We start from the raw sequence: 26,407 nt of genomic DNA, 5'->3' as shown, positions 1-26,407 counted from the left end.
GTCATGGCCCAAAAATGTGCCAAGGACTGGTCTAGTAGTTTGAGTATACCCAGTCACACTCCCATGAACATTCCCAGACACTTCTTAACTTGCTTAAGACAGATGCAACCTAAGACATTGGGTAACATATGTCCTTCTTCCTCTTTTCCTGCCGAAGATGATCTCTTTCCAGCCAGAAGAAGGGAAGTGTATGACTCCAAATTGTAGGAATAGGTACCCCCTTTTCAAAAGAATTTGTAATGGGATAATTAGAGCTTAATTAAATGTTGCTTAAGGAGACTTTCTGCCTAAGTTGTCCTTTCCCTCCTGTGTCCCAGAGAGGAAGCAGCAGTCTCTCTCTCTCTCTCTCTCTCTCTCTCTCTCTCTCTCTCTGGTCTGAGGAGAGATAAACCCTTAGGATGTTACAGGCTGTGCCTGCCTTGAAGCTGGGGGAGGGAGGCCAGAGAAGATAAGAAACCTTGAAAAGATCAAGAGGAGTTACTTTCTCAGGCCCAGAACTCTCACTGCTGGTGCAGAATTTCTCTTTGTAAGTTTTCAGTGTCTTTGCATCCAAAATAAACCTTTTTGAATCCTTTCCACTGCCTTGGCATTTTGGGGGAAAATACCTGCGAATATTTTACTTTACAAAATTTTGTTATAACAATAATCTTTTGCTGGTTTGTGAAATCACTCTTATTAAAGGTTACTGCCATTTGCATGTAAGAATAATTGCAAAGAACCAGATGTCATGTGTTTAAAATGACAAAGATGTTGCACGTAGGCAGCTTAACTTCATAAATAAACCACTGTCCTCCTTTTCCCATACCACACCACTGTCATCTGCCTGATACTGCATCTTCAATGTTTGCAACTTTAAATTGCATACCCCCAAAAAGCATCCCCCTTCAAGTACTTGCCAATTGCTCTAACCATGCTACATTGGAGGATTGCAAGATGTCCCATAGGAAGGTTGTGGATGTAGTCTACCTGGACTTCAGCAAAGTCTTTGACACCATCTCCCATAGCATTCTCCTGAAAAAACTGGCAGTCCATGGCTTGGACAGGAGCACTCTCTGCTGGGTTAGGAACTGGCTGGAGAGCTGGGCCCAGAGAGTGGTGGTGAATGGTGCTGCATCCAGTTGGCGACCGGTCACTAGTGGTGTCCCCCAGGGATCAGTGTTGGGCCCAGTTCTGTTTAATATCTTTATTGATGATTTAGATGAGGGGATTGAGTCCACCATTAGCAAATTTGCAGATGACACTAAGTTGGGGGGGAGTGCCAATCAGCTGGAAGGCAGGAGGGCTCTTCAGAGGGACCTGGACAGACTGGAGAGTTGGGCTGACTCCAATGGGATGAGGTTCAACAAGGCCAAGTGCCAGGTCCTGCACTTTGGTCACAACAACCCCATGCAGCGCTACAGGTTGGGCACAGAGTGGCTGGAGAGTAGCCTGGGAGTCTGGATTGACAGGAAGCTGAACATGAGCCAGCAGTGTGCCCAGGTGGCCAAGAAGGCCAATGGCATCCTGGTCTGTATCAGGAACAGTGTGGCCAACAGGTCCAGGGAAGTGATTCTTCCCCTGTACTCAGCACTGGTGAGGCCACACCTCGAGTACTGTGTCCATTTCTGGGCCCCTCAGTTCAGGAAGGATATTGAGGTGCTGGAGCAGGTCCAGAGAAGAGCAACAAGACTGGTGAAGGGACTCGAACACAAGTCCTATGAGGAGAGGCTGAGGGAGCTGAGGTTGTTTAGTCTGGAGAAGAGGAGGCTCAGGGGAGACCTCATCACTCTCTACAACTCCCTGAAAGGAGGTTGTAGCCAGGTGGGGGTTGGTCTCTTCTCCCAGGCAACTATCAGTAAGACAAGAGGGCATGGTCTTAAGCTCTGCCAGGGGAGGTTTAGGTTGGAAATTAGGAAGAAATTCTTTACAGTGAGGGTAATTAGGCATTGGAATGGGCTGTCCAGGGAAGTGGTGGATTCTCTGTCCCTGGAGGTTTTTAAGATGAGACTGGATGTGGCACTTAGTGCCATGGTCTAGCAACCACAGCAGTAGTGGATCAAGGGTTGGACTTGATGATCTCGGAGGTCCCTTCCAACCCAACTGATTCTATGATTCTATGATTCTATGATTCTATGATTCTATGATTCTATGAACTTCTGTGCTGAGCTGCCCAAGGCAAAGCAAGTCTGTTTCCATGGGTGCCTCTGAGATACAAGAAGCTGAACACAAGCTCTTTACTTTGAGAAGAATTGACTACAGGAATAGGGAAGTGATTGTGTCTCTGTACTCGGCACCAGTGAGGGTGCACTTCTAGTACTGTGTTCAGTTCTGGGCCTCTCACTTTGAGAAAGACATTGAGGTGAGGGGAGACCTTATTGCTCTCTACAACTACGTGAAAAGAAGTTGTAGCAAAGTGGGAGTTGACCTTTTGTCCCAGGCAACTCGCAACAGGACGGGGGAAATGGCCTCAAGCTGTGCGAGGAGAGGTTCAGGGTGGACATCAGGAAAAATTTCATTACCGAAAGGGTTGTCAAGCATTGGAATGGGCTGCCCAGGGAGGTTGTGGAGTCACCATCCCTGGAGGTGTTCAAGAAAAGACCGGACATGGCATGTAGTATTATGGTCTAGTTGACAAGGTGGTCATTAGTCAAAGGTTGGACTCAGTGATCTTGTAGGTCTTTTCCAACCTCAATCATTCTGTGATTCTGTGATTTACAAATATGTGTCTGTCCTGTCCTTTCTTCCTTCCAAAAGTGGCAAAGTGGCCACAGCAGCCAGATCAAACTTTGGCACAACCATTACCGATATGCAGAGTCAGCAATAAATGAGCATTTCTTTATGCTCACTTATCGAGGAGGCTGAAGAATCATATTGGTCATTAAGATTAAAAGAAGGCTAATTCAAACCTACAACAAAGTTTCAGCATTAATCCTGCTCAGGCAGGCAGGTAAGATCAATGTAAAAGTTGTTCTTGTTTCTGTTTGGTTCTGTAAAGAGTCAAAAAACCCCCCAAAACATCAGGGCTGTGCATTTTCATAAAATTTGCATTTTTTTCCTAAAAACAGTGGAAATAGGTTTAAACATTACTGTTATTATCTCTAAAATGACAGAGACATTTCCACATGAATGTTTCCCTTTGCAGTCAGATATTTATATTCACCATTTGTGTACCTTCAATTCGGGGACTACAGCTCCCCTGAGGGCCAAGGACTCAGGCTCCATTTTGTGTTTATCTTTCTGCCAAAATGGGGTTATTAGTTGTTATAGGTTAGAAATTCAGGAGAATTTTCCTTCCCCTGCTCCACTTCATGAAAAACGAGTGAGTGGGGGGAAGGGAGCCAATTAGCTTTACAAAAGATCTGGCTGAATTCCTAGCTAATGGCCCATCAGAGAGGCTTGGGGGAGAGGAGAGAAGTTTTGGGAGGGGGTGGCTGGCTCTGCTGGGGGGGGGGAGAGATTCAGACGACTGGGTTCTTTTTCGAGGACGGAAACAGGGTCTGTGTTCGGGGCATTTGGAGAGAAGGCCTGGAAACCTGTTTTGTCTGGTTGCCCGTCCTGGTCAGCCCTAACTGCTGGCCTCAACTTGCCTGCGAGCTGTCTTTTGTCTCCAGTCCAGACCTGCTGTGTCTTCATTGGAGAGTCTCTGTGCTCGCTGGGAGAAAAGGAGGAGCTTTTGGGGCGCCATCAACTGAGAACCACAGTGAGTCCTGTTGGGGGTGAACTGTTTTCCTTACCCCTTCCTTCCATTGGGGGTAGGGTCCCCCATCTTCTTTTCGGCTCCTCCCACGACCCGAGATCAACCCCCCAGACCCCTCTCCCCGCGTGGTGACCTCCAGAGCCCAACAGCACCCCCTGCAGGCCACGACAGAGAACTGCAGGCCCTACACCTTCAACGATCCAACAGTGCCTCCTGCAGGCCACGATTAGAACTGTGCTAAAGGACAGAGAAGTATTTATTCAGACTTTTTTTTCTAGGACTACTGTCTAGTTTTTTTTGTGTTCTGTTATTGTTTTTGCCAACATACATATATCTTTTAATAAAGGGTTGTTATTTCTTCTGGTTTTTTTCCACACTTCCTCGATTAAAGCCCCTTAATTTTGAATTTATAATTACTGAGAGAGAGGAGTTTGGTCTATCTCATAACTCATCCTCTTTAGCAAACATTCCAGTCTCCTCAGACTGAGACATTTGTACCTTCGATTCGGGGACTACAGCTCCCCTGCGGGCCAAGGACTCAGGGTCCATTTTGTGTTTATCTTTCTGCCAAAATGGGGTTATTAGTGAAAGGAAATATTGCAAGGTCACCCACAGGCTTGATAGAAACAAGAGGGTAGGAGAATATTAGGGAGAAACTGTAAGCTGCAATATCCAGCTGCAGTTGGCAAACCTGAGCATATTTAGATTTCCTGTACCAGCATTTCACTCTCCTGTTTTCAAATGATGTTCTGGCCCTAGTGATTAACCACCTGAATATACCCAGGAAGGATATTAATGATAAAAAGGCTATTCCTGGTCTTCTTTCCATCACATCTGTGCACTAATATGGCTTGAGATCTCAGTTGATCAAAAGGTCATAAGATGCTGCCGCTCTGTCTTGGTTCAGCCCAAGACATTTTTATGGCATTCAGAAGGCAGAGGAATTCAATAGCAAAGCCTTCAAATCTGTTTGTATAATAGATGAAGTCTTTGCTATGTGGCATTTATCTTCCTTCAGGGAGTGACACTTGATAAATAAATCTCTAGTTGCCAGCGAATTTAAATAAAGGCAAATAATATCCCTGCACATTATAAAGATATAACTGCAGAGAACATAAGGATTACTACTCTCCCACAATTTCCTTTGCTACAAAAGCTATAAAGTGCTGACAACCCTCAAATTCTGTCAAAACCTCTGAGTATATTACGAAGAGTGTGGTAATAACATAGGAGGGACTAAAAGATTCATCACTCGTTGTAGGTTAGATTATCTTCTTGAATTTCTCCATGCCACCATGCGAGGGTGCTCACTGATAGTGGAGTGCGGTCCGGAGGCTGCCGAGGAAGCAGACGGGGGGCGAGCAGTGGAGGGGATGGGATTCCTGGGAACAAGGGGTCCCATGATAACTGGGGAAGAATAAAAGGCACAAGTTTCCACCATTGCCCCCTCTCGCTGGTTAAGGACATGCTGCATTGACCCCCGCCTGCTTCCTGTCGTACCTGCCGTGACACCACATTGGTTCCTGCAGCTCCCCCATGCCACTGCTGCTTCTCTTTGTACCTGCACTGCGATCAAGAGGGAGTGACTGCCGCTCTTTGTTCTGGGATGGCAGCCAAGCTGGTGAGCCCCCATGCTCCTGCCGCCAGCGCTGCTACGTGTGCCAGCACTTTCGCTGCCTGCCACCGCCCCCCTCATCCTCCGCTGCCAACCACCAAGACGGAACACCCCATCTCACTCGCCAGGCACTGGGACTGCCCTGCGCACCAGCAGGATATGGGTCAGGTAAGGAGTAAAGTTAGGCCACTGAAATTTAGGAAAGCAGACTTCCAACTGTTCAAGGAGATAGTCAGTGGGATCCCCTGGGAGACTGCCCTCAGGGCCAAGGGAGTGGAACAGAGGTGGCAGATCTTTAAGGAAGTCTTCCATAGAGCACAAGAGCTGGCAATGCCCAGGAGCAAGAAATCAGGCAAGGAAGGCAAGAGTCAGGCATGGCTGAGTAGGGAACTGCTGGTCAAACTAAAGGGAAAGAAGCAAATGGATAGGCAGCAGAAACAAGGACAGGTAACCTGGGAAGAGTATAGAGATGTTCAGTTGTGTAGGGGTGGGGTGATATCCTAGTTAGAGCATCCAGGACCAGTTCATCACCATGTGAGTGTAACCCAAACTGTGTATTCTACACCCTCTATGTCATTTCTCAGGAACTGTTAACAACAGACCATTTGCAGCAGCTGCCCAGAGCACACCTGGCCCCTCAGGCTATAGGCTGGGTGTTGGGAAGCCTGTGAGATAGGAGGATGTTCCTATCCTCACACCAATGACTCAGGTGTGATAACTCCCCTCCAGGGAGTCAATAGCACCTCCACACCCAGCCTGAGGGGTCATGTCTGCTAATGGGCCACCAAGGATTCAAAAAATATCTCACTACTCACAATCACCCATTGTGGAACTCCCTGCCCTGGGGAAGGTACTGGGCATTCCCACTCGAACCTGAGTGTATATAACCTTGGGGGTCTTGGGACTTCCGGGCCTGTTCGTCGGATCCAGAGAAGGACCAGAACCTCGACCGGTCTGAGACCACCATTCTCGACCAGACTGCAACCACCACTCTCGACCAGACTGCAATCACCACCTCGACCAGACTGCGACCAGCACTCTCACCAACAGGTTTTTCCTCTCCTTTTATGTTGAACTCAGGGGGACCACGTGGGGCTCAGCACGGGGGCCCACGAACACCATTCTGTTTGTGCCCCAGGGTGTTGGGTTATACATCTGGGGTTTGTGGGTTAAAACCAATTGTTTGTCCATATAATTGTATTTATTGTGTTATTTTATTAAATTGTAACTCTGACTTATAATTTCTTTTTGAGTTGGGTTCATTTCTCCTGCCGTTTTATCTTTAAACCATCACATTTTTTGGCACCCAACGTGGGTCAGAGAGAGAAGTCAAAATTACAATTTCATTTTAAGCATTTGTGTATTTGGATATAGAAACTCCCTGATCACCATGTTGCTTGATGTATTCACGTGGATGTTGTATCTGAACCTGTTCATATTTCCACAGATGGGGAACTATTTGCCTATTTTGATGCTCTCTTTAAGACCAGGGAGAGGGATCAAAATTACTTTATTAATATACTATGTTTATGTCGTCATAACATCAGAAGCAGTGAGTTTCAATGTGAATGTGTATTCAGTCTTGTTTGCCTGTACTGGTTTGGGTTGCTACCTCTGGGGCCTCATTGAAAATCACACCCAGCCTTTTGGGGGAACAGGAGGGAATGGTTGTTTCCAGCCTTTCGCCTCCTTCTTCCCCTTCAGACCTGCTACAACAGTTTTTGAAAATATTGAGTTTCCTTTTGATGTTAAAGACAGCGTAGTGTTGTTCTTAGTGTTGCTTTGTCTGCTCTGTACTGTCTACACCACGCTTAGGGTCAGAACAGGGCCTTCTAGGGAGGTTGTCTGGAGGCCTGCCCTGGGAGTGGATAATGTTGAATGGCACGGGAAGTGAGAGGACATCGGCCAGTATTTGGAGAAGTTTTCTCCTCCAATGATCTGGAAATTCACCCCTGAACAACTGCAGGATCCTGTTAGCATGATAAGATTGGTGAAGGAAAAATGCTCTGGCAGTTCCAGAGATGGCCAGCTCACAGCAACCTGCTGGGCCCTGGCCACTGCTTACCGGACACTACTTGACATGGTACAGCACCGTCAGGGGGAGGAGAGAAGGAGCAAATCCACAGGCATCATGTCCACCCAAACCATGGCTGAGTCAGAGGGAAAAAGAAATAAATCAACCGGCACCGTGTCCACACAAACCATCGAGGAGCCAGAAGGACAACCGAAACCAATAGCAGTCGCCCCTGTCCAGAAAAGGAAATCAAAGACTAAATCAGTTTGTATAGTGAATGATGATGAAGAGGCAGGACCTTCACATCCAGCAGAGGAGACAGAGCCAGAAATAATCACTCGGTCCCTATCCCTGGGTGAGCTACGTGAGCTCTGGAGAGAGTTCACGCAACAGGCGAATGAGTCCATTCTGACCCGGTTGCTCCTAATCTGGGACGCCGCGGCTAACGATACAATTCTAGATGGGAGTGAAGCAAGACAACTGGGATCCCTGTCTCGAGATGTAGTCATTGATCAGGGGATTGGAAGGAGGCAGGAAACTCCCAGCCTCTGGCGACGACTGTTGTCCAGTGTGAGGGAGAGATACCTTTGTAAGGAGGACCTCCACATACAGCAAGGACAGTGAAACATGATGGAACAAGGTATCCAGTGCTTAAGGGAATTAGCCGTACTGGAGATAATCTTTTCAGAGGACGAAAGATTCCCTAAAAGTCCAGATGGTGTACAGTGCACATCCCAGATGTGGTTAAAGTTTGCACGGCTGGGGCCAGAAATGTATTCCCACTACTTAGCAAGGCTGCAATGGAGGGAGGGAGAGGACAAGGTGGGTGCGTTGGTTAGTAAACTCAGGATTTATGAAGACACTGTCACCACCCCATTACAAGCCCACGTCTCATCTGTGGAAACCAAACTGGTCGAACATGTCTGAAGCCTGGAAGAGAAGATTGAAGAGGGTCACCAGAAGCTAAGAGAGGAATTTAAGGAAGGGATCTTCCATATCTCACCAGGACAAACAAAAGTCTCTGCTATCAGGAGCAGGCGTCCCCCAGCTAAGGAGAGAGGGTACACTCCACGTGGCAATCTATGGTTTTACCTCCATGAGCACGGAAAAGATATGAGGAAGTGGGATGGAAAACCCACCTCTTCCTTAGCAGCCCGGGTACATGAATTGAAAAGAGAAACAAGTACCACAAGGAACTCTTCGAGGATAAATGCTGCTCCAGTCTCTCGTGGGCAAAACTCCAGACGGCCCAGGAATGATGATATGTCTGATCCTCTTGAAGGGACCTCCAGGTCATACTTACAAGAAGAGCGCAGTGAGTACCATGACCAGGACTAGGGGGGCCCTGCCTCTAGCCAGGTAGAGGAGAGGGACAATAGGGTCTATTGGACTGTGTGGATTCGGTGGTCTGGCACATCAGATCTGCAAAGATACAAGGCTTTAGTTGACACTGGTGCACAATGTACTTTGAAGCCATCAAGATACGTAGGGGCAGAATCCATCTCTCTTTCTGGGGTGACAGGGGGATCCCAACAGCTGACTGTACTGGAAGCTGAAGTGAGCTTGACTGGGAAGGAATGGCATAGACACCCCATTGTGACTGGCCCAGAGGCCCTGTATATCCTTGGCATAGATTACCTGAGGAGTGGGTATTTCAAAGACCCAAAAGGATTTCGTTGGGCTTTTGGCATAGCTACTGTGGAGACAGAGGAAATTAGACAGTTGAACACCTTGCCTGGTCTCTCAGAGGACCCTTCTGCTGTGGGACTGCTGAAGGTTGAAGAACAATTGGTACCGATGGCCACAGCAACAGTACACCATCGGCAATACCGCACCGACCAAGACTCCGTGACTCCTATACATAAGATGATCCGTGAACTGGAGACCCAGGGGGTGGTCAGCAAGACTCGCTCACCCTTTAATAGCCCTATATAGCCAGTGTCTAAGTCCAGCGGAGAGTGGAGGCTGACAGTGGATTACCATGGACTCAATGAAGTCACACCACCCCTGAGTGCTGCTGTGCCGGACATGCTGGAGCTTCAATATGAGCTGGAGTCCAAGACAACCAAGTGGTATGACACCATTGACATTGCCAACACCTTTTTCTCCATTCCTTTGGCAACAGAGTGCAGGCCACAATTCGCTTTCACTTCGAGGTGTGTACAGTACACCTGGAATTGACTGCCCCAGGGGTAGAAACACAGTCCCAGCATTTGCCATGGACTGATCCAGACTGCACTGGAAAAGGGTGAGGCTCCAGAACATCTACAGTACATCGATGACATCATTATATGGGGGAACACAGCAGGGGAAGTCTTCGAGAAAGGAGAGAAAATAATCCAGATTCTCCTAAGAGCTGGTTTTGCCATTAAACGAAGTAAGGTCAAGGGGTCTGCTCGCAAGATGGACATCGCCAGATTCCAATGGAGGTGATTAACAAAATAGCAGCCATGTCCCCACCAACCAGCAAGAAGGAAACAGGCTTTCCTAGGTGCCATGGGCTTTTGGAGGATGCATATCCCTGAGTACAGTCAGATTGTAAGTCCTCTCTACCTTGTGACATGGAAGAAAAATGATTTCCAATGGGGCCCTGAACAACAACAAGTCTTTGAACAGATTAAACAGGAGATTGCCCATGCAGTAGCCCTTGGGCCAGTCAGGACAGGATAAGACATGAAGAATGTGTCTTTGCCAGTTGCCAAGCCACTCTCCATGATATTTGAAAAGTCATGGCAGTCAGGGGAAGTCCCAGGTGACTGGAAAAAAGGGAAACATTGTACCCGTCTTTAAAAAGGGTAGAAAGGAGGACCCTGGGAACTACCAACCTGTCAGCCTCACCTCTGTGTCTGGGAAGATCATGGAACGTATCCTCCTAGAAGCTATGCTAAGGAACATGGAGGACAGGGAGGTGATTTGAGACAGCCAGCATGGCTTCACCAAGGTCAAGTCCTTCCTGACCAACCTAGTGGTCTTCTATGATGGAGTGACTACATCACTGGACAAGGGAATGGTTACAGATGTAATTTATCTGCAGTTCTGTAAAGCCTTTGACATCGTCTCCTACAGCATCCTTCTCTCTAAATTGGAGAGAAATTAATTTCATGAGTACACTGCTAGGTGGATAAGAAAGTTGTTAGATAGTCACATCCAGAGGGTAGTGGTCAATGGCTCAGAGTCCCAATGGACATCAGTGACAAGGGGTGTCCCTCAGGGGTCTGTATTGGTACCAGTGTTATTTAATATCTTCATTAATGACATGAAGGTATCAAGTGCACCCTCAGCAGTTTTGCAGATGACACCAAGCAGAGTGATGTGGTTGACACATCTGAAGGAAGAGGTGACATCCAGAGGGACCTGGAAAAGCTCAAGTAGGCCCATGGGAATCTCATGCGGTTTAACAAGACCAAGTGCAAGGTGCTGCACCTGGGTCAGGGCAATACAGACTGGGGGATGAACAGATTGACAGCAGCTCTGCTGGGAAGGACTTGGGGGTGCTGGTAGATGAGAGGCTGGACATGAGCCGACAGTGTGCATTTGCAGCCCAGAAAGCAAATCACATCCTGGGCTGCATCAAAAGAAGTATGACCAGCATGTTGAGGGAGGTGATTCTGCCCTTCTACTCTGCTCTGGTGAGACTCCACCTGGAATACTGCATCCAGCTCTGGGGTGCCCAGTACAGGAAGGACATCAACCTGTTGGAGCAAATCCAGAGGAGGGCCAGCAAGTTGATTAGGGGGATGGAGCACCTCTCCTATGAGGAAAGGCTGAGAGAATTGGGTTTGTTTGGCCTTGGAGAAAAGAAGGCTTTGGGGTAACCTAATTGCGACCTTCCAGTACCTGAAGGGACCCTACAAGAAAGATGGAGAGAAATTTTTAAAAAGGGCATGTAGTGACAGGACAAGGGGAAATGGTTTCAAACTGAACAAGAGTAGATTTAGATTAGATGTTAGGAAAAAATTCTTTACTGTGAAGGTGGTGGGGCACTGGAACAGGTTGCCCAGAGAGGTTGTGGATGCCTCATCTCTGGAAATATTCAAGGCCAGGTTGGATGGGGCTCTGAGCAATCTGATCTAGTGAAAGGTGTCCCTGCCCATAGCAGGGGGGTTGGAACTTTATGGTCTTTAAGGTCTTTTCCCACCCAGGCCATTCTATGATTCTATAAATTGTCTTTCACTAGTAAACTAAATAAGACCTTGATTTGGGGGTGAAAAAAACCCAAACAAACCTTAAGCACTTATTAAAATATATCCCAATAAAAAATGACACTCAATCCTACACTTAAGTTTTACTGACTTCAGGATGATGGGAATAAGAGAATGAAGTGGGACACGAGTCATGCATGTAAGATGTGTTTGGAAATAAAGGATATCTTCTGAAACCATACTTAATGAACATGATCTGAAACATAACATGAACCAAGAGTTCCAGAGAGCATTTTGGTCCAGACTGAGCTAAATATTCAAAACTAAGAAAACTCAGGCAGCCTTGCACCAACCTGTCCGCCTTCCTCATATCCTAGCAGCAAGAAAGCCAAACAGAACCAATACAGAGCTCTTCAAATTGCATCTATTCATTGAATTCCTCAAATTGCATCCATACCTTGACTGAAATACCACAACATTAGTTTTCATCAGGGTTGTGAGGTAGATAGGATAGGTAGTATTCATTCAAGATCATCCTGTTCTGCCCTTCTTTGTGCTTTCTCTGACAGCACTACATTTTTCCTAGACTGCAGGTTGTTTTGGCATTTCTCATTCCATTTCCATTGGAAACTCAGAAATAAACTTGGACGATATGGAATAAGAGTAGCAATACAGTAGCTTTTTCTTTCTGAACACAGGGAAATAGATATTATCTTCTTAATAGTGGGCTATAACTGGTGAGGAAATTAAGAGCCTAAGAGTCAAAGCCAGTTCTAAGAGTTTCATTCTCATTATATCTCAATGTAGTGAAGCAAATAAATTACTCAAGGAGACATATGGAAGCTCACTATGCAAATGGCCTATTTAAGGCTTTACCTTCCTATTTAGGTACTGGTGTCAGGATGTTGGTAACCATAATTCACAGATAGATCATTTGGATACAATACAAACTGCTCTAAAACCCAAACCATCATAATGGCATGCATTAAAAAGAAGCCCTATTTAGCTTGATCTTTTTAGACTCTTTTGCTTAGTGCTTGGAATATCTGTTTCTGTGCTATGCACATCAAAATTTCATGTCTAACACTGCAATAATGGGTTTGGAAAGGGAAAAGGAAGAAACAAAAACTTTCACAGCCATAACCCCCTGTTCTTACCTTGTTCACAGATTTCGTTACTGGATTCTGCACAGGGAACCCACACTCACTTCCCAAATTCTTCATCTGACTCTGTGGCATTTCCCAGAGTAAAGAGAAAAGAGAAAACCTTGATTGGGGGAATGATTGTGCAAAAAATTATCACAAGCATTCAATGTTTGCTCTGCCCTTCTCCATTTCCTTACATCTTTCTGCATGCCTACCACCACCTGCCAGTTGGGGCCTTCTGAGCACCCAGTGCTGGAGTTTACCCTGGGCCCCACACAGTTTTGGAAGTTCCCTCAAACTTCTCCTTAACCCACAGAAATGCATAGGTTTCTCCTCCCAAGTAGCAAGTAGCCCTGGTAAGCATAACAGCATCATGGGGCCATCACAGCTTTCCCTGGCAGCCATGGGGCATGCAATGAGCAGTCATGGCAGTGAGTGGTGCCATGGATTCCTATGACGTGTGCTGGAAGGGCAAGAAGGTGTCACAGGATGTCAAACTGCCTGCTTTGTTTGGGAGTTAAAATAGGGAGCTGAAGCCAAGGATTACCACATTGTAAAACCATTTAAAACAGGGTGTTTGTGATTCAACATAGTGACTGCAGTAAACCTCCTTTGCCCTGTTCTGCACTTCTGGTATGAAAATGAGGTCTTCCTCTCCCCTTCTTCCCCTCCTTCCTCCTCTCCTTTTTTTGTCCACCTTTCTGGCCCTTCACACAAAGGTGAAATATTTTATATTTTCACCTGTGATGATGCAGATCATAGAGTGTGTTCTTTGCTTTGCTTTTCACTGTTTTTGCCCAGGGCATCCTTTTAAGCAGCAGCCTGTGCAAAGATAATAGGTGACACAATTCTCTGTAACTGGAATCAGCAACAAATTAGCCATCTGCCACTCCAGGGGTCTGAGATCAACCCAGCTACTGGACCGTGACTACATAGCATTTGCACATTTAGATTACAGAAATGTGAGGTTACTGGTCCAAAAAAATAAAAGACTGGGAGTGGGGAAGGTGTGGGGAGAAGGGATGGAAGATAACCTTGGAAGACTCCTCTGAATTAACCCTACCAGACACAAGTAATCTCATTAAAACTCTAAGCAGACAACATTTCTCATTATAAAGTGTTAAAAGGATGATGGATTTGAAGGCAGCAACTTGAGATTTGTGAGACATCATGTTTCAGGGAAATACATCCAGAGAGACCTCTTTGATACAGGGAGAAATAAAGACAAAGACTTGTCAATAGCTTTCCTCCTTGGGAAATATGACCAAGTTGCCCAGATGGCTTACCTGACCACTTGGGAAGTACAAGAGTAACATTTTTGCCCCAAGACGGACAAGATCCATTACACAGGTTCCCTTACTCCAGAGCATTGTCAAAATATCAAGGAAATGAAAGAGGTCTGCATTCTGAAATAACAAGGTTTAGGAATGTCTCTTCATTTGTTGTCAGTTTATCTTCCTGAATAACAAACACCACATTGCTACTGTACACACATGGATGCTGTTGGTCCACATTAATATTTGTCTGCATCTTTGGGATCCTCTATATAAATCTGTTGAGAATTATTATTTGGTAACTGAATTATTAAGAGATTTAAATCAGTAGTAAACACAAGCTGGCTCCACATCTAAAAGCATGAAACATGCCCTGCTCAGGTGCATGGTGGGTTAGGACAGACACCAGGGTCTCCTCTGATCACTGTGATGTGGGCTTTAATCCCTGCTCCTGCCATTTGCTGTTGTAGGTTAGAATCCCATGGTCAAGGATCTCAGGTTAAAAAGAGGAGGTTGTGCCCATAGGAAGAAGTGTAGCTGCAGCCAAAGGTATCAGCAAGAACTGGGAAATTCAGGCAAGGTCTGTATGGTATGTACCCTTGGTGAGGATGGTAGCTTAAATACACAGCTCATCTTGTTAAGTCCAAAGAGGCAACTGAAAAACAAGCAGAGCATTCACATGTGTGCAAACCCATATATTTTTAACATAGGGTCATCATAGATTGGCTTGGGTTGGATGGGACCTTAAAGATAATCTAGTTCCAGCTCCCCTACCGTGAGCAGGGACACCTTCTACTAGACCAGGTTGCTCAAAGCCCCATCCATCATGGTCTTGAACACTTCCAGGGATGGGGCATCCACAGCCTCTCTGGGCAACCCGTGCCAGTGCCACGTATGTCCTCTATTCATGAAGAACAGTTAGGATCAGGTGGAAGGTACAACAGCACACTGATTGCTCCAAGTTACTTGGCCAACCCTCTTATTGACATTTGCCATGGTTTCTTCGCCCTCTCCAAGGTTTCCTGGGCCAAGCACTACATATCCCTCAGTTGCAACAAAGATAAAAGAGCAAGAAGAGACAATACCATCTTGTCTGAGCAAGCCGAAGTCAAGCTGCGGCAACTACGTGGTACAAGGCACATCTGAGAGCTGAGGAAGAGCAAGGGAGCAATCGCTGCAGACATTCTACTCCATACAAAACCTTCTGGCATCACCTTAATTTTAAAAATGTTTTTAAAAAAAATACAACCCCCCCCTTAAAAAAAAAAAGGTACTTTCATGTACCTATGTACCTTTTCGTAGCCTGTAAATGGAGGGAAAAGGAGATCAACAAAGGGCAAAACCTTTCAGGCAAAAATCATGGCAAAACTCCATTCCCTCCCTTGCAAATTAGTCAGCCTCATGAATTGCTGAAGTTTCTGCCTAATGGTTTTTTGTTTGTTTGTTTTATCCAGGCAGGCTTTGCAGGAAGGGGCTTTTGCAACCCAAGCATCTACGCTGTATTAACCAGGTGCTCAGTTGAGCTGTGGAGTTGCCTGGAAATTGCCTTATCTCCCAGCAAATGAGAAGTGGAGAGAAACACCTACTCAGGCGATGCTGCACCTTGCAGCACAGATTAGCGTGTCCTACAAGTAACCTTGCATCAGGATACAGAGCCACGAAAGCAACCTTATGGGTACAGAGAGAGGAGGAGTAGGACAGGGAGGAGGAGGGGAAGGAATGGCGACAGGAAAACAATTAGAAAACTCCCTGTTAATCAAGTCTTCTTTCCCCCTTATTAGGAATAAATAGGTGTTCTTGCAAAGTTTGCAGTGTAGTTACATTTAGTAGTAAGAAGTGACAAGTTACTGGTTGTTCAGTTGTCAGTTACGGAAAGGTACAGTTTGCCCAGAGACAAGGGGACCTATCAGCAGCAAAGGACCAGTAACCTCCATTTTGAAAATGTTAGAGACCCTTCCCCTAATGACCATGTAATGGGGGACACATTGTAGGTGTGCTTGGAAGTTTGTGACCCCGGAGTACCTCAGCCAATGGGGAGACAGGGAGGGACCTGCGCTTCAGGCAAAGGGGATAAAAGAGTCTGTGATCTCTATCAAGTTGAGAGACCTCACTGGGTCCAGTGAACTCTCCTTTTTACTGGAATAAAAGTTTTAGTTAGCTCCTCTATCTCTTGGCTATTTTTGAGGCTCTTAATACCAGAAATATATATTTTTCAGAACATTCTCTATGAAAAAAAATTAAAAAATAAAAATCCCTCCACAATATGGAGATGGCAGGAGAGGATGAGCCCCTCTCTACCCCAAGTCCCCAGAAAAGGTCCCCTTCTCTTTCCCAGAACCCCTAAATATCACTGGGGGTGGCTGAGTCACATTTAAAAGGTGAATGGGAAGCAGGGTGGAGAGAGGGCACCTCTGAGCCTGGGCGGCGGCCCGGCAGCCACAGCCATTCTCATTCCTGGCATCCCTGCTCTCCAGCACAGCCCAGCTTCGAAATATTAGTGTGGCGCAGAGTGCCATTTTCAAGTCTTTGCAGCTCCTTCTTGGCACCAGTTCAGCTTTTTGTCTTGCCTTCTCCTCCGAGCACCCAGCAGAGGGAGGAGAAAAGAAAGGAAGAAAATAAAGCCCCACTGCTTCGCTGCTGGAGCCGCCTGGCTCCCTGGAGCCTGCCCCCCTGCCCTGCTGCCTGTGGCACCACATACCCTCCCAGTCTGCTCCCAACCATACCACTTGGCAAAAAAATCTTTTCCCACCTTCACAGCAGCCAGTTCACAGCCTCTTTCCTCCTGCTCTGCCACCCTTTTCATCGCTCTCTCCTTTGTACTCCTCTAAATTTTTCCAGCCAAGCGTTACAGCCTTCCACACACACCCTTTCTCTTCCATTCCCAACCCTCCCACCTCCTCCCCTCACAACGGCAAAAAGAATTGTGTCATGGTTGCCAATGACATCTCCTCAGAGTGGAGAGCCACTGCACCCACAACATGCCTTGCAGGTCCATTCCAACTCACAGCTACCCAAGCACAGTCAAGCTGCAGTGCTCACGGGCACACGTGTGTGCACACGTCATGGGGCAGGATGTACTCTGCATCCCTTGGCATTGCTGTAAATACAAACTTCCTGCAAGCTTGTGTTTGGCAACTGAATCTCTCCACCTGCTTGTGGGGCCAGGAGAAAAATGGAGGCAGAATAAGGAGGGAGGGAAGGAGGGTGTATTTTTTTAAGCAACCCGAACATGGCACTGAGTGCTTCCAGCAGCAACTTCTCAGCCTGCTGTGCTGGCAATGAGCTGCTGCTTCCAGCCTGGCACCAAATTTGATTTGGTTTTTTCTCCTTTTCAACACTCTGCTTCCAAATATTTATTCTCTCTTTTTTCTTTTTTTTTTTTCCACTTTTTCCCTCTTAGCTTGTCCATAGAGACAAGACTTGTCCATAGGCTTGTCACCTTCTCTCTGGTAACCAATGATAGGACCTGACAGCATGGCATGAAGCTGTGTTGGGGAGGTTCAGGTTAGATATTTGGAAAAGGTTCTTCACCCAGAGGGTGCTTGGGCACTGGAACAGGCTCCCCAAGGAAATGGTCACAGCACCAAGCCTGACAGAGTTCAAGAAACGTTTGGACAATGCTCTCAGGTACACAGTGTGATTCTTGGGGCTGTCCTGTGCAGGGCCACATGTGGACTCCATGACCCTTGTGGGTCCCTTCCAACTCAGGATATTCTATGATTCCATGATTCTAGAGGGACTACCTCTCACTCCCACCAACAAATCCAAAGCAGCATGTGTGGAAGGAGCACCAAAGGGAGTGAAACATGATGTAACACTCAATGGACCGAGAAGGGGGTAAAAAAACCCCACATGTAGACATATATGTGTATTCCTTCTCTGAGGAAGAAGGAGAGAGTGAGAGATGCCCTAAAAGCAGACAACATGATCCTTGTGCATGCCAGGATGTGCAAACCCCAGGCCCCTTCTCAAAGGAGGAAGGAGACAGGTTTGGTTGGGAGGTAGAGAAAGACTGAGGCAAAATGGATGTTCTTCATGGAAAGGACATGAGAGAGCCAACTGAACAGACTGAACTCGGGGATATTAATTGAATTTATTACTAACAAAATCAGAGTAGGATAATAAGAAGTAAAATAAATCTTAAAACCACCTTTCCTCCACTCCTCCCTCCTTCCCAAGCTCTACCTCCTCCCCCCCCAGTGGCTCAGGGAGACAGGGAATGGGGGTTACAGTCAGTTCATCACACGTTCCTGTTGCTACTCAGGAGGAATAGTCTTTCCCCTGCTCCAGTGTGGGGTCCATCCCATGGGCAACAGTTCTACATGAACTGCTGTAACGTGGGTGTCTCTTCCATGGGCAACAGTCCTTCAGGCACAGCCTACTCCAACGTGGGTCTCCTCCACAGGGTCACAAGTCCTACCGGGAAACCTGCTCCAGTGTGGGCTCCTCTCTCCACACGTCTGCAGGTCCCTTCGAGGAGCCTGCTCCAGCATGGGATTCCCATGCAGTCACAGCCCTCTTTCGTGCACCCACCTGCTCCAGTGTGGGTCTCCTCCATGGGTTGCAGGTGGATCTCTGTATCCCTGTGGTACTCCCTGGGCTGCAGGGGAATCTCAGCTCTGGCACCTGGAGCACCTCCTCCCCTTCCTTCTCCACTGACCTTGGTGTCTACAGAGTTGTTCCTCTCCCATATTCTCACTCCTCTCTTCTCTGGTCACAATTACATTTGCACAATAACTTTTTTTTTCTCCTTCTTAAATATGTTATCACAGAGGTGTTACTACCATTTCTGATTGGCCCAGCCTTGGTCAGCAGCACGTCTTGGAACCGGCTAGCATTGACTCTGCTGGACAGGAAGGAAACTTCTAGTAGCTTCTCAAAGAAGCCATTCCTGTAACCTCTTCACTACCAAAACCTAGCCACACAAACGAAATACAAACAGATTGCCCAGAGAGGTTGTGGAGTCTCCCTCACTGGAGATATTCAAGAACCATCTGGATGCAATCCTGTGCCATGTGCTCTAGGACAACTCTGCTTAAGCAGTCAGGTTGGACCAGATGATCCACCGTGGTCCTTTCCAACCTGACCATTTATGTGATTCTGTGATTTCTGCGAAGCAGCTGCTGGTATCCCAGAAGTATTTTATGAGCCTGGTTGAACTGCTTTGTCCATTGAGGCACATCAGGACTCCTTGGAAGCCACAGGAGTTAGAGGACACTGAACCAGATAAGCACTCGCTCCCTGAGTCCCTGAGGAAGCCTAGCAAAAGTGCCAGAAAAAGGCTGGTTCTTGCTGAACACGCTCAGGCCACCTTGGGGAATAGCAGAGTAACTGGCTTGATAGCAGAGTTGCAGAGACAGACCAGGAGACAGACAGACAGACAGCAAGCTTGGGGTTGTACAGACAAAACACCAGCGTCCTGAGCAGCTGCCTAATATGTAACTTGGCAAAATCTTGCCTGACTGTGGATGAAGCAGAAATTGTAGGTTGGAATCGTAAACCCATCAGTTGGTCCAACTTTTGCTTCCCTGGCCCACACGGATAACACAGGAGGAGAGTGGAGGGCTGGATGATATCCTCTAGCTGCCAGGAGCCATATGGAGAAGGTGGTCTTTTGGCTGCCACCAGCTGCTGCATGGGGAGCAGCTGATGGGCAGGTGCTGAAGTGGACTTAAGCAGATGCCCTGCTGTGATTGTCCTCATTAAGGGACATGTGGGTTTGCATACTTAAACTGAGCCTCAAGTCTGTGCCCTTAGGAGCACCTCTGCCACTGGGATGTGTCCCCTGCACAGGGTCCACATTGGAGCTTTGTCCAGGCTACTACAGCATGGCTGGATCTGACTGGGTTGGATGGAGCAATATCCAGGTAGGACCACCAAATCCTCTCTTTAGAGTTGTGATTTTTTTGTCCTGGGCTCTTTGCATAAAGATGTCACCCAGCATTGGCCATGGTTCCTCCCAATGTCCGCTTCCAAAGTCAGCTGGTATCCATCTGAATCCTCTCTCCCATACAGTTTATGTCTGTTTTCTCTCTTTGCTATTCCTCAGTCTTAGGATGGGTTTCTGCCCTTCCCTCCAGTCTTTAGTACCAAGTACTGGCATTTGGCAAAGCAGACTGGGTCCCTCACTTGTGTCCATGGCAAAGCAGACCCTGAAACCTCAGTTGGAGGCTCCTGCAGAGAAGCATTCCTGCCTGGAAGCATCATTGAAGTGACTCCCAGATAGAGGCACTTTCAGATCCTTTGATTCAAAAGGTGCCATAAATAAAAGATATTACAGACTAACAAGTTCTCAGTTGCAAACTGGAGTGAGAAAAAATATTTTCCCATTCTCTTTATTCTCTTTCTAAGCACATTAACTCTTGGCAGACATGATTGTTCAGGTCTTCAGAGCTGAAAACTTCACATAGTATGCAGCTTGTTGAGTTCACATGCTTCATCTCCAGTTTCCACATCTCTAAAATCTGCACTGCCCCTATGCTATATCCCCCCAGTGTAGCGAGCATCCAAATATTGTGTCGTTTGGAGGGTTACAACAGTAAATATACACTCTGCGGTGATCTTTCCCAGGAAAAACAGCCTTCACTGCTGTAAGCTCACAAAAGACAGTGCCTAAAAATTTTTATCAACTGGCTTCTGATGCCTCTCTTCCCAGGGTGAGCAAGCACCTTGGTATCAATCTGTCTTGCTTTAGTGCAGTAACCCAGAGTTGTGCTCTGTGATGCCTTTGAATTTTTAGGATTTTTAACTTTTTGTAGATTTTAATGTAGCTGGAGTTTTCCTTCACTTTAGACTGTTACTTTCTCACAGTTTGTGTGTCACATTCCTGAAGCTTCAGTTTAACCATCTTTTAACCGTCTTTTCAAGGCAATAGATATTTAGCAAGAACATTCCATTGAGATGTGCACCTGGACCGGAATAACAAGAGATATGGTAGACAAAACAAGATAGAAGGCCCAAGACCATTGGAGGGATTCCAGTGGGGCAGTTCTGAGAGTGGTACCTGGGCAAAAAGGGTCTTAGGATTGGATGTCCACATTAGATATGATAATTAGTAAAAGATATAAAAGTGTAAGAATTCTGTATGTGGGCATGTGTCTTTGTACTCCGTGGTCAGAAGGCCTTAATTAAAAGAACTGCTCTCTATCTTATCTATACTAATGGCCTGCTGAGTTTTTTTCTCCTGGATCTTTAGGCAACATCCTCTGTTGGAAGTTCAGGTCTCAACTGTGGGGCTAAACTCTTGCTGACGCTGTGTTGATTTCTCTGTCTGTTTCACCCATGCTGCCAGGGAGGGGGAGGAGATGTTTTTTCCAACCTGGAAAAGAAAGAAAACAATGGTGCAAAATGCAGAGAAGATGTAGCAAAGGAAAAGAGGGAAGAAAGTGATCCCGACATGTGAGGTAAGGCTGAGGAGAGGAAATCCTTTGGGCAGCATGGAGCACTTTGATCACGGTCTTTTTCTTCACCAAGGAGAAAATCTTGCTTAAGAGGCAATTAAAATGTTACAGGCAAGGAAAAGCTTTTAGGATGCCTCAAAGAACTTGTGCGCGTACGCAAGTGCACAGGGAAGAGATACAGAGGGGGAAATCACTATTAGTGATGAGAGGACTACCAAAGGTTAGGTGATTTGGATAAAGATCCCCACGTACATAAATATGAGGGAAATAAGGAAAATAGTGCTGTGATTCTATAGAAAACTTTAAAAGAAAAGAAAACTCCCTGGAAATTGACAGAAAAAGAAGCTAGTTTCCCTAAGAGAGGACTACAAGCCTTGATTTCTCCCACCTTAAGCAGACTACTTATCTGTAAATGGTCTATTCTTCCATTAGATAACATGTGAGATCACAGCATTCCCAGTTCAAATGAGCTTGTTAGCCTTGGGTGGTTATTAGTCAGTAAATACTATTGAATCAATAACCAAAATAAAGACTTGAAGTGAGTCTTATTTCCCCACCCAATCTTGAAACTCATCAGATGTGCAGTAGCTCTGATTTGTCAGAGAAGGAAGAAAGAAAACAGTTTGAACATGATTCAGTGCCCTCCAGTTTTCATAAATTAGAGTGTAATTGAGGTAAAATAGACCCATGGAGGATGCTGCTGGGATGACTGTGGTATGTTTTGCTTAAGTCCTCTGGACAAACAGAGCTGTTGCCAGGTTGATTTTGATCTCTGGATGGATTTACATCAGGATGTCTCAAGTAATGTTGCTCAGTGTGTAAGGCAGATCAGAATAAACCAGTGTACTTTTAAGGATATTGCCAGGTATCCTATGTCCCTGGACCATTCACCTTGAGAAGCTTAAAAGCACATAACATTCACTCTACGTGTAGCAAAGAATAAATGCTTTGCTGTTAAAGACCAGATGATGTTCTTTCTAAATGATTTCTTGTGGTCTTTTTTCCTGTCTTTCCTATTATTTATTAATTCCTCGATCAATGATCTTCAGCTCATTCAAGAGGTTTGGAGACCAAGACTCGGGTCTTTAGTTGGTACAAATCATGATAACTCAATGCACATCAACAGAAATGATGGACAAAGTGGAAAAGGTGTGACCAAGAGTTTATACTACACAGGCTTCCAAAACAAGAGCACATCCTTCTAGACAGAACAGTACATATAGTCTAAGTATTTTCTCACTTGAAGCTGATGGTACTTCTTGTGGGTGATCAAGACAGTTGCAAGAGACCCAAGTCCTCATTCATGTCCACATGTGAATGGGGAGTAGCTCCATTACCCATGACATGCTGTGCTCTTTGCAAAATCTGTTCATTGTGTTCTGCTAAATGCTGCAGGATGCTGATCGTTTTTGTCAAAACTTGGGTCTTGTGCAGCTTCTTAGTTTAGATGGTAGGAGGGAGGGATGGGTTTAATTTTTTTGCTTGACAGAAAGTAAAAAATCTGGACCCTTTCAAGAGTGCTGAACGGATGAGAAATCTGGCCCAGAGCTAATCAATCTAGTTATTAGACCTTTCTCTTGCCTGTGACTAACACATGGATTAATATTTACTTGCAAGACATGTTGGCGGGAGATGGGGGTTCCCATTCACTTGTGCTGTTTACTGCTCCGTTGAGATCACAGGCTACAGCAACAATGGAGTGGCTGCTTCACAGGTGCATGGCTTATATGCCAAAATGGATTGTAAATTAGAGTGGAGGAAGAAAGGGCTGGAACAATGCTTGTTTGTAGAAGCGACCACTGCTGCAGATGTCAAATACAGTTTCCCACAGCCCTGAGACTAGACGCATAGCTAAGCTAAACAACTAAACCTTCCACCCAGTCTGAAAATCCATCCTGTGCAAAATTCCTCACTGGTGTTTTAAGGTCTGGAGCCTCAGCTGGAATGAATTAATGTAGTCACTCTGATTTGAATAGAGCTACACCAATTTATACCAGACAAGGATTTCACCCTTTGACGGCCAAGTGGGAAATGGCTATCCACTACTTTTTTAACACTGTGGTTTGAGAAAAAAAAGAAAATGTAGTGTATTTTAAAAACTGAAAGAGCACTGAGGAAGTTTCTTTCCATTTCTGTGATTAATTTTTGAAGGAATCTATTAGAGAGCTTGGTCTGAAAGAATCATGCTTTGCAGAAAAATGCATATAAATAACACAATTTATAAATACAAAAAACACAAGTTACTCAGCTTATTCCAATTCCTGATACCTTTCAAACATTATCCACTCAGAATTTTTTCCCATACCAACATGCTATATTGGATTCAAACTTTCCAACCATATACATACATACATTACCCCAACTATATACATATTACAAATATTTACATACAAATACAGGCACAGTGTTATGGGCAGTTCACCCAAAGCTAAAGTCCCCTTGAGGTATACATCATGTTTCTCCATCTTCCTGCATCACCCACTAGGTGCAGCCGGGTCCTTGAGCAAAAACAATGCCATGAATGGGTTTGCATTTGCTTGAGGGAGAGTTAACCCAAACTGCTTTACCTAACATACCTCTCAAGTGAATTACTGGGACTTTGTCTCCATCTACCATGTGAAGGGACTCTGATTGGGCAGGGCCAGCTCGATTGACAGAGCCTCTAGTGTTGACTAGCCACGTAGCCTTTGCTAGGTGCTGATCTCAGTGCTTGAAGGTCCCCCCACTCAACACCTTCAGAGTGGTTTTCAACAGTCCATTACACCGTTCAACCTTCCCAGAAGCTTGTGCATGATAGGGGATATGATATACCCACTCAATACCATGCTCTTTTGTCCAGGTGATAACTAAGCTGTTCTTGAAATGGGTCCCATTATCTGACTCAATTCACTCTGGGGTGCCGTGTCACCACAGTACTTGCTTTTCAAGGCCCAGGATGGTATTTTGGGCAGTGATGTGGGGCACTGGATGCATCTCCAGCCATCCAGTGGTGGCTTCCACCATGGTGAGCACATAGCGCTTACAATTAAGATCCATTCCCCCCCCCATTAAATTAAAGCAAATTAAACGGCAGCAGCAGGACAGCCTTGCCTGGGATACAGATTCTTGGAGAAGCAGGGCTTTCTCTCTCCTCTGCATGGGAAACTGATCCTATTACTTTGCTCAGCTGAGCTTGTAACATCTCTAAAAGATGCCCTACGTGTTAGTCCACAAGACTGGGAAGTCCCACTCCCATTTCTCTGGTGCAGAAGCCCAACTGTAAAACAATGTGAAGAATCACCCTTTCTTCTCAACCACTTCCATTACAGTTAATGAACATTGTGCTGGGAATCAACTGAAAACAGCATAATGTATGGAAAAGCTCCTCCTTGACCTATGTGTTACTGCCATGTTAAATAGTGAAAAGCCACCAGCACTCTTCCAGGGTCATTCTCCTCCTCAGTGATGAGGAAGGGGAGAGAGGGCATTATAGGACAGCCCTTTGGGATGCCATGTTCTCCTGGAAATACCCCTGGTGTGTAGTCCCTTGCCTGGTGAGAAACAGTTATAGCTAAGCATTTGAGTGTTGAGTAATTTCAGAGAAATTAGAGATAGGTAAATCAATTAAGATAGAGCACCAAATTACATTGAATTTAATCTACTCTTTGGAGAGGATTAGAAGAAAGAAAAGGAATTGTACTAAATCCAGCCCCTCCACCAACATTTTCTATTGTATTCTCTAATTTCACAGCTAGAAATCAAACCCAAGACCCTCCAACTCACACAGGTCTCTAATTCTGCCCAGACTGAAGAATACAGTGATACTCTAACCCAAATGCATCACACAGCTTCCAAACACCTCATGCATTACCTGGAAGTTTGGCTCAGTTCTCACAGCAGAAATGCAACTTGCTTTAGGAGGAAATCAGAGGAAATCCTCTGCCAGTGGCTGGTCTTGGCAGATGCAATGTGCTAAGCTAGGGAACCACGTTCAGGGTAAAGCAATCAGCCCAAAGCAGAGCCTTTACCCTGTAAATGTCATACATGTCTTTCCTGCCACTGGTACAGGGCTTTACGGTGGGGGAAGTGGCCAAGGTGATGAAACATTGCTCTTCCGTTTTCAAGCAATGCATAGAAAAGTGAAAACAACAGAAAAAGTATTCTTCTAATTGAAAACACATTACCAGTTATTGGTCTTTGAAGTGAGTGTGTGTGTGTGTGTGTGTTTTGTGGGGGTAAGGGGGGAGAAATGGATCACTGTAACCAACAACACCCCAAAGGACTATAAATCAAACAGCATACATCTGTTGGTATCAAATATAACTCCTTTTGCACTACATCAAAAAGCTTTAATTAAGAACTAATTTACTCAAGTGAAAAAAATTCCCCTGCACCAAATAATTGTATTATAACTGGGGGACTAGTCTGGGTATTTTACCTGTCTCTAAAGCATGACAGGAGAGGAAATTGAGCCTTTAGAGAACAGTTAATTAGAAAAATGGATTAAAGATTCAGAGAGCACTTGTTGATTGTTTTTTTGAGATCAAATCAGCTCATTTAATTAAAAAAGCCACACTGGGAGGTCTGTTTGCTCTAGGACCTACTTTTAATAAAAATACTCATAAATATAAATGACATCGGCTTGCTCCAGGCACAATGCGGACAGGTGTTGCACAAATCTCCCTTCACAGTGGTGTCACTTTCGCTCTGCGCCTCTGTTTTGTCCTCTATGGACAGGTCCCACAGCACAGATCGCTGAGCAAGGTTTCAGCTGTGCGGGGCTTTTGCCAGAGCAGCCAAATGTCTACAGGGCAGCTATTGGAAATCTCTGAACATGCTTGCTTGAACCCTAAATGTGAAAATCCAGGCTGTCAAATCAAGTCCTTTCTTCCCCTCCTGCTGAGAATCATAGAATCAGAATATCCTGAGTTGGAAGGGACCCACAAGGATCATTCAGTCCAGGTCAAAGTGTGTAGCAGAGCAGCCCAGGGCTTGCGTGCACCCAACGTTGCTGCTCTTCCACAAGATAAGAGGCCACACAGAAGCATCCCTGTATTACAGAACTTGGACAGAGACTGGAGCCAAACGGCATGACCTGGGCAGGGAGTTTCACAGTGGGTGATTTAACCCTGTGAGTCATGGGATATTTTTGAATCTTTGAT

At 45.8% G+C, this 26,407-nt stretch overlaps 1 protein-coding gene across 1 annotated transcript in view; it reads right to left on the bottom strand.

Moving 5' to 3' along the window:
- LOC113961062 (SET-binding protein-like) overlaps positions 1–26,407 on the bottom strand; it is a 451,480-nt gene that overhangs the window by 258,672 nt on the left and 166,401 nt on the right. The window contains exon 3 of the mRNA XM_027671085.1: positions 12,605–12,676. Coding sequence (XP_027526886.1) covers positions 12,605–12,676 — 72 coding nt within the window. The remainder of the gene's footprint in view (positions 1–12,604; positions 12,677–26,407) is intronic.

The sequence above is a fragment of the Neopelma chrysocephalum genome, unplaced genomic scaffold (assembly GCF_003984885.1).
Source record: "Neopelma chrysocephalum unplaced genomic scaffold, ASM398488v2 Primary Assembly neopelma1_97033, whole genome shotgun sequence".
In the NCBI taxonomy this organism is placed as follows: Eukaryota; Metazoa; Chordata; class Aves; order Passeriformes; family Pipridae; genus Neopelma; species Neopelma chrysocephalum.
The sequence above is the reverse complement of the archived record's forward strand: the minus strand, read 5'-3'. Positions and strand labels throughout refer to the sequence as shown.